The sequence below is a fragment of the Geosmithia morbida genome (assembly GCF_012550715.1).
Source record: "Geosmithia morbida isolate 1262 chromosome Unknown scaffold_12, whole genome shotgun sequence".
Lineage (NCBI taxonomy): Eukaryota > Fungi > Ascomycota > Sordariomycetes > Hypocreales > Bionectriaceae > Geosmithia > Geosmithia morbida.
In genome coordinates this window covers 309,266-316,866 of record NW_023336199.1, presented here as the reverse complement: position 1 = coordinate 316,866, position 7,601 = coordinate 309,266, and the positions used below count along the sequence as shown (strand labels likewise).

Below are 7,601 nucleotides of genomic sequence, written 5' to 3'. Positions count from 1 at the left end.
GGGGGGGGAGACCTCCTATGGGGTTGCAACGGCAGATACTTCTCTACACTCTTCTCTATCAATGTCGATCCTTCGTCTGCAAGTACGTAACTCGTCGGCCTTCAGACCCTGTAGAGGCTTCTCGTAAAGGCGAAGAGGAAGAAAGAGGAGGCGAAAAAGAAGCCAAGTCTCCATGTCACCCCTCCCTCTCACATCCCTGGTTTCTCCCCATCTGCCGATTCGACAAGGTGTTATTGGCTCATCATACAGCATCATCCCCTCCTCTATCCACCATCCGATACTACTAATCACTTTCGCCTTTTTTTCTCTCTCTCTTTTTTCGCCTCCTACCTCTTCTTTCTGACACAAATCTGTCTGCTTGTTTCAGCTTCTCGAGAACCTCTGACTTCGTTGCAAGTACTTTATATGCTACCGAAGCTTATCGTGCACGATTCCAAAAGAGTGTCTAGATAGATCTGATACTTCAAGGGGCCGCCTTTGTCGCCGGGTGAACTAGTTTGGCGTTCCAACGATTCAATTGTACCCATGTAACGGTGTAAACCTTTTTTTTTTCGTCAGCCATCATTCCCACTTCCTGCATTCATTATTATCATAGGGCAAAAAGACGACATATTACGCCATGACATGAACTTTTCTTCCATCTCTTTCTATTTGAAAAAAAAAAAAAAAAAGGCGGAGTGAAGAGTGTGCGTCTGTGTGTGTATGCGCAGTCAATATGACATACGACGTAGATGCGCGCTTACACGTCCAATAACGACCGTGACTGACGTTTTTCCTTTTCCGGCTCGAATTGTCGAATGGCGGTGACCGTTCATGTAAGATTGCATCTGCTAGTAGTACAATGTGTCAGATGGGCAATCGAACGAATTGGCTTCTCCTCTGATCCTCCCGACATACGATGCTCAATTCGAACCTTCATGTTTGGAGTTCGCACCGAGAAGTGCAGGGTATGTGATATATTAGATGGTGAAAAATCCCACTCCTCCAACACCTTGACACCTCCAAGTCTACATACATAAATATATATTATTACATGGCGCTGATTAGTAGCAGCAGCAGCAGCAGCAGCAGCAGCAGCAGTAGTAATAGGTAGATCTGATATCATACAGGATACATTTAGAATACATCTTCCACAAAGGAAACAAACATCTCCGGTGCCCTACCATCACTCGTCGATAGCCACAATCCTCTCCAACGTCCTGAAGCCATCATGCGCAAACCCCTGCGTCACATCAATCTTGTACGCCTTGCCACCAACACGGACCACCCCAAACCCCATATCCGTCCAGGCAGCCCTGACGCCCTCAAACAGACCGACAAACGCCCTACCGACCCTACGAAAAGGCATGGTGAGGATGTGGCCCATGTCGAACTTGAGCAGCTCCTGCGCCTTCTTCTCCTCGTGCAGCTCAACCTGCTCGCGACGTAGACGGGGGACATGCTCCTCTGGGAGCGAGAGGCGCGATGCGAGCGACACCCGATCCAGGCTTGTCGTGATCACCTTGGGGTCTAGCAGTGGCAGGGCCCGACGGACGGTGATTTCCATGTCTAGCAGTGGTGATGTTGCCGCCGCCGAGGACCTCGTAGCTGCAGCTGCAGACGAAGAAGAAGAAGAAGAAGAAGAAGAAGAAGAAGAAGAAGAAGAAGAAGGGGAAGGAGAGGTTGCCGCCGCAGGAATGGATCTGGGAATCACCCGTATCGTCTTGACAATGTTTGGCGTCTTGGAAATGAGGTAGAACCCCATCGCAGCCAGCAGCGCATACGAGGCAGTGTACACCCAGCCCACCCAGCGCGGCACCCCGTCTGGCTGGTCGTTCACCACGCCTGGGCCCGTGATGGCGGTCCACGCTAGGATCAGGCCGCCGCTCGTCCAGCAGCCAAAGTAGAACCAGAAGTGCGATGGTCCCTCGTACAGGATCGTCGGCGTGGGCTTGACGGCCAGACTCTTGATCATGGCATAGCTCGACTGCGGGGCGGCTGATGGTGATGATCGCGAGGCTATCGGGACTTTCATCGCAGGCTTCTTCGATGCTTGGATCCTCGATGCTTGGATCGCCCGCTGTCGGATAGACGACGTCGAGAAGAAGGAGGCGGGCTGGAGTCGAGGTGTAGTAGTTGTGATGGTGGAGAGCTTGGAGGGGCGGAGGAGTGGCCTCATGCCGGGGGGGAACAGACCCCGACAGATGCTGGCCATTGTGAGCGGACACACGGATTGATTGTCTCCTGTCTCTTCCCGGATACAGAGGGTACGTTGGTGGGGGTTCGATGAAATTTGAAGCCGAGCGTCGATAGGTGCTCGTACATGCGAGACAAGAGAGCTAACAGAGAGAGCAAAGGAAAAAAAAAAAAGATACAAAGGAGTTGTCCCCCTGGCCACGTCGCCGTGACAATAATGTCGGCGACATCCATCATGCTAAACTGATCAGAGACCTGTCCTCATTATTCCGTCAACGACCCGCTCCGATGCCGTCCGTCAAAAATATTGGGTCAGGTGGTTCCACTAACCAATCCGTCCCAACAACAGCTTCCTGCAAGAGCCTCATAGTTTATTCTCTCTTCCCCGTGCTCTCCCGTGTCCATACCGACTCATCAACGTCGCGACCCTTTCGCCTCCCCTCCCCCCATCTCCGCTCTTGTCAATTCCCTTCTCCGCGCAATGGCGTCGTCGATCGCGGCAGCATGCCGAGCCACGGCTCGTCTCACGGGTGCAGCCGCCACCAGGAGTAAGCCCTCTCTGATCTCTCCCCTCCCTCCTCTCCTGCTACAGAAGAGGGAAAAAAATGCGCAAGATAATGAGATGTTCTGACCTACGGTGCTTTGGCAACAGCCTTCACCTCATCCTCTCGATCCCTGGCCGCCCAGAACTTCAGCATGCCCGCTCTATCTCCCACCATGACGGAGGGAAACATTGCTACCTGGAATGTCAAGGAGGGCCAGACCTTTAGCGCCGGAGACGTCCTTCTCGAGATAGAGACGGACAAGGCCACCATGGACGTCGAGGCCCAGGAGGACGGTATCATGATGAAGATTGTGCAACAGGACGGCTCCAAGGGAATCCAGGTCGGTACGCGCATCGCCGTCGTCGCCGAGGCTGGCGACGATATTGCCTCTCTCGAGCTCCCCCCCGACAGCAACAGTGCTCAGCAGCCCGACAGCGCCGCTTCCTCATCAGCCTCTTCTAACAACAACAACAACAACAACAACAACGCTGGTACTGCTGCATCTGCGCCCGTCGCCGAGAAGGGTGCCAACACCTCCGACGAAGCCCAGCCCGTGAGGTACCCTCTCTACCCTTCGGTCGAGAACATCGTCAAGGCCAACGGCATCTCCGAGGCCGACCTGGCCAAGATCAAGCCCACCGGACCCGGAGGCCGTCTCCTCAAGGGCGACGTCCTCGCCTTCGTCGGTGCCATCTCCCCCGGCACACCGGCCGCCATCTCCTCTCGCTTCGACCAGCTCTCCCGCCTTGACCTCTCCAACATCAAGATTGCCGCCCCGAAGGAGAAGCCGGCAGCTGCTGCCGCTGCTCCCAAGGAGGACGTCAAGAAGGCAGCAGCTGCCGCCCCTCCCCCTCCCATCCGGGTCGACCTCCCCGTCTCCCTCTCCAAGGTGGTCGAGGTCCAGAACAAGATCCACGACACCCTGGGCGTCTTCCTCCCCCTCTCCACCTTCATCGGCCGCGCCGCCGACGTCGCCAACGACCAACTCCCCCCCGCCGCCAGGCGCCAGCCCACCTCCGCCGAGCTGTTCGACCGGGTCCTCGGCCTGGACAAGGTCAAGAAGGCCTCGGCCGCCGCCGGCTCCAGGGGCACCTACCTCCCCCAGATCTCCGTCGTCACCCCCGCCACCCCGCGCGTCGCTCCCGCCAGAAAATCGGCTGATTACGACGTCATCGACCTGCTGGCCGGAAAGAAGCCCAGGAAGCCTACCGCCGTTGCCGGCTCCCCCTCCATTCCCGCCACCGTTCCTGGGCTGTCTAGCGGCCCCAACGTCTTCAGCCTCGTCGTCCCTCCGGCTGAGGAGACGAGGGCAAAGGCTTTCCTCGAGAGGTGCAAGGTCATCCTCGAGGAGGAGCCCGGAAGGCTCGTGCTTTGAGAGCTTGTTTCTTTGATATATATATACATATCTAGAGAGAGAGAGAGAGAGAGAGAGAGAGAGAGAGGTCAATTTGGGGTGAATGGATGGATGGACACGCGCGCGTGGTAATGTACACACACACACACACACACACATTGTACTACTTAGGTACCCCTTTTTTTTTCCTTCTTGGTTTTTAGATAACCAGCAAACATTTTTCTTTCTGCTACTACTGCTATTGATATCTAGCAATATCCTGTCGAAAGACATTTGCAAATCCGGGGTGAATGCTCGCTTTTCTCTGTTCTTCGCTAGTGTACTAGTAATATTGATTGCATCATCCTTATTCTCCCCCCCTCCCCCTTTTTTATTTTTCCCTCTCTTTCTCGTTTTTTCTCCTTTTTTTCTTTTTCTTTTCCTCTTCCTCTGTTTCCTCTTCCTCTGTTTTCTGCTATTCTTCTTCTTCTTTTCTACCTCCCCGTAGAAGGCCATTCTTCACTGACCATTACGCACGGTGGGCTCACCGGTTTTTTTTTTTTTGGGGGGGGTGGTGGTGGCGGTGGTGGTGGTGTCTACAGTCCCACACCCGTGCCGGCCTGTTGGGTGGGCTAGCTGTAGGTGTAGAGGTGCTCTCTCGGGAGGCCATCGGAAGTAAACGTACTGCTAGGATGAGAATGGCTGTGAGGAGTTGGGGGCATGTACAGTCGCGTCCTCGACAAGAAACAATGCTCTCAGTTGGCCTAATTATATTGGGCCACTGGCGTCTGGAGCATCGCGCCGTTGCCCTGTCCTGACGGGTCCGAGTGCTCGATAGGAGGTAGTCCGGATGATCTCGGCACGGACCAGCTGTCCAGTCTCTGCTGGGTAGATGGATAGTAATACCGCGACTGGGTGGCCATCTCTGGCTGGAGAGGGGAGCCGTTGAACGACTCTGGCTGGAGAGAGGGATAGTTGAACGTCTGTGACTGGGGAGAGACGTAGTCGAACACTTGCGAATACGGAAAAGGGCCGGTGAACGACGGTGTCGGGGGGGGATAGCCATCGAACTGCGACTGCCGAGGAGGGCCGTTGAATGACTGCATTGGGGGGGGGTAGTCGCTGAACGACTGCAACTGAGGAGGGTAGCCGTCGAAGGACTGCGTCTGGAGAGGATAGCCGTCGAAGGACTGTCTCTGCTGAGAGGGACCGTCGAACTGTGGCTGGGCAGAGGGGCTGTCCAACCATTGAGTGATAATGTCATCAAGAAGCGACGGATCGGGGTCAGGTCTGGTCTCAGACAACCATGTACTCGGACTCCCCAGAGGCGTGATGCTCTGATTCTGAGGAGCTGGGGGCTGCGGGACGGGAGCCGGGGCCTGCTGAACGGGAGCCGGAGCCATCTGACCGTGCTGTGGACGATACCGGCACTCAAAGTCCTTTTCTCTACAAGAGGTGCACGGATGTCCGCCGGTGCACTATAGATTGAACCTTGGTCAGCCCTGGCCAGGGGGCGTTGGGAACTCCCCTGATGATCCTCCCCTGTCGAGCACCTGTCGGGGGTCTTGGGCAGCGTGGAAAGCCAGGAAGGGGAGTGGACGTACCTTTGATTTGCGGCTCTTGCACGCATTGCATGCTCGGCTGATGCGCCTCCTTCTGCTCTCGGAGACCTTGGGACGTGACTTCTTCGCCTCAGCGTGAGGCCTAAGCCCCATACCGGTCGTAGTAAACATGATAAGCTGAGATGGATGGTGGTAAAGAAAAACAAAGGGAGTGAGGGGCGGGGGGGAGACTGAAGTCGGTCCTCTTGGAAGGGGTACTGAGAATCGCGGCAGCAATGATCAGGTTCTGTGCTCAAGACGAGAGAGAGCTCTTGCGTCGTCTAGCTCTCCTATCAACTGTCAGCGGGTTCCCATCAGAAGATTCTCAACTTCCTGATAGATAATGAAAGAGAAGAGCTCTCAAGAAGAAGGAAAAGAGGAGGGAGAGTCTGAAAGGCTGAACGACTCAGCCGATCGGATGAGGATGAAGGGATCATCAATACCTCTGGAAATAGTAGACGGCCAAAGAAAGGGGCGCCGAGAGAGGAAGCTATTTCAAGTATATCAAGAGCTGGGTACTGGTAAGGGGGAGAGTGGAAAGGAGAAGTAGACAGGAAACAGTGTTGGCGTACGTGTGCGGGGGAGAGTGAGAAGAAGAGTAGATAGAAAGTAAACAGCAAGTAAACAAACAAGACAAAAAGACAAACGAAAAAAAAAGAAGATGATGTTTTCCGATGCTAGAGAAGAGAAGATGGGCACTCACATCTCCTGTTCGTTGCAGCTGGATTCGAAGAGAGCCTCTGACGAGTAATCTGGAAGAAAGAAAAAAGCAGGATAGATCGAGTTGCGGGACGTGAAGTAGGAAAATACCGATGAAGCTGTGGGTGAAGGGATAGAGGAAAGGGAAAGGAGAAAGGAGAAAGGAAAACAGACAATGTCCGAGTCATCATGTGTTCCTTGTATACTCCCCCCCCCCCTCCAGAAAAATAATAAGCCATGGGGAGGGAACCCCTGGGCGAACAGTAACTTCAAAGGATGCAGCGGGAAGGTTTTCAAGCCTCAGAAAAGGGGAATTCACGAGACACGAGAGAATGGAATTTGGAGAGAGAGTTGAGTGGGAGAGAAGGAGGCTTTCTTCCCAAGCAGTTGCATACATGTATGCGGTATGAGAGTCACTCCCTCCTTCTTTCAGCCAGGTGCTGCTACGGAAACGCTTGATGTGACGAGTATCTCCTGCGTTCTAACAGGTTGACAGTAGCAGACTGAAACCGATACCTTGGATAAGAAAAGAAGAGAGTCGATCGAGGAAAGAAGGTCTGTGTGGATATATACCATCGTACCGAGCTCTGTGTCTGTTGTTATTGCTGCTGCTGTTGCCGAGTCCCTCCATATCTTCTCATCCTCCTTCAAGCTCCCCCCCTTTTTGTCTCTTTCTTCTTCTTCTTCTTTTGTTTTCCCTTTATTTACAGCTGGGGATGTGTACGCAGAAGAGAAAGCTTGTATATACAGGAACCCATCGCTTACACCAAAAATGGGGAGACGCCCCGAGTTTCAAGAAGGCCACGCCAACTGATCTATCGGCTGCTTCTGAGGCTTCAAACCCAAAGTATCACGGCTAGAGTATATATATATATATATCCTCATAAAGAGAATAGGAAATAGCTTCTCCCCCATCTTTGACTTCAAAAAACTCTCTTCCCTTCAAGGCTCGTCCCGTCCCGTCCCGGTGTTCGCTATTGGTGTGTGGGATGGGTGGTATTATACTGTCAGCCCCACGGCACCATCCTTCTCCTTCTCCCCGATGCATCGCATTGCTGCTCACCCGTCATTCCCATCTTCTCTCTTGTCTAGAGAGAGAGGCATGGCAGAAACAGCACGCGCAAGCCTTACCTTGCCGATCCCTAGACATCTGCACATGTGCTCTGTGCTCCGTGCTCGCATGGGGAAATGGTGGCTTTCGAGTCGCATCTACAGCCAGCACATTCTTTCTTGTCTGATCCGCGCCCC

General features: G+C 53.8%; 3 protein-coding genes across 3 annotated transcripts; 1 reads left to right on the top strand and 2 right to left on the bottom strand.

Annotated features, from left to right (window-relative positions):
- Positions 1 to 1,165: 1,165 nt before the first annotated feature.
- GMORB2_2166 (uncharacterized protein) lies at positions 1,166 to 2,194 on the bottom strand (the record flags this gene model as incomplete). Its single annotated transcript, XM_035464146.1, has 1 exon — positions 1,166 to 2,194. One exon carries the CDS (start codon positions 2,192 to 2,194, stop codon positions 1,166 to 1,168), a length of 1,029 nt encoding a protein of 342 aa, XP_035319856.1.
- A 677-nt stretch (positions 2,195 to 2,871) lies between these two features.
- On the top strand, positions 2,872 to 4,095 carry GMORB2_2165 (e3 binding domain; the record flags this gene model as incomplete). Its single annotated transcript, XM_035464145.1, has 1 exon — positions 2,872 to 4,095. The coding sequence occupies one exon, from the start codon at positions 2,872 to 2,874 to the stop codon at positions 4,093 to 4,095; it is 1,224 nt and encodes a 407-aa protein (XP_035319855.1).
- Positions 4,096 to 4,817: 722 nt separating this feature from the next.
- Positions 4,818 to 7,511, bottom strand: GMORB2_2164 (uncharacterized protein; the record flags this gene model as incomplete). Its single annotated transcript, XM_035464144.1, has 3 exons — positions 4,818 to 5,531; positions 5,658 to 5,792; positions 7,485 to 7,511. The coding sequence occupies 3 exons, from the start codon at positions 7,509 to 7,511 to the stop codon at positions 4,818 to 4,820; spliced, it is 876 nt and encodes a 291-aa protein (XP_035319854.1).
- Positions 7,512 to 7,601: the final 90 nt, after the last annotated feature.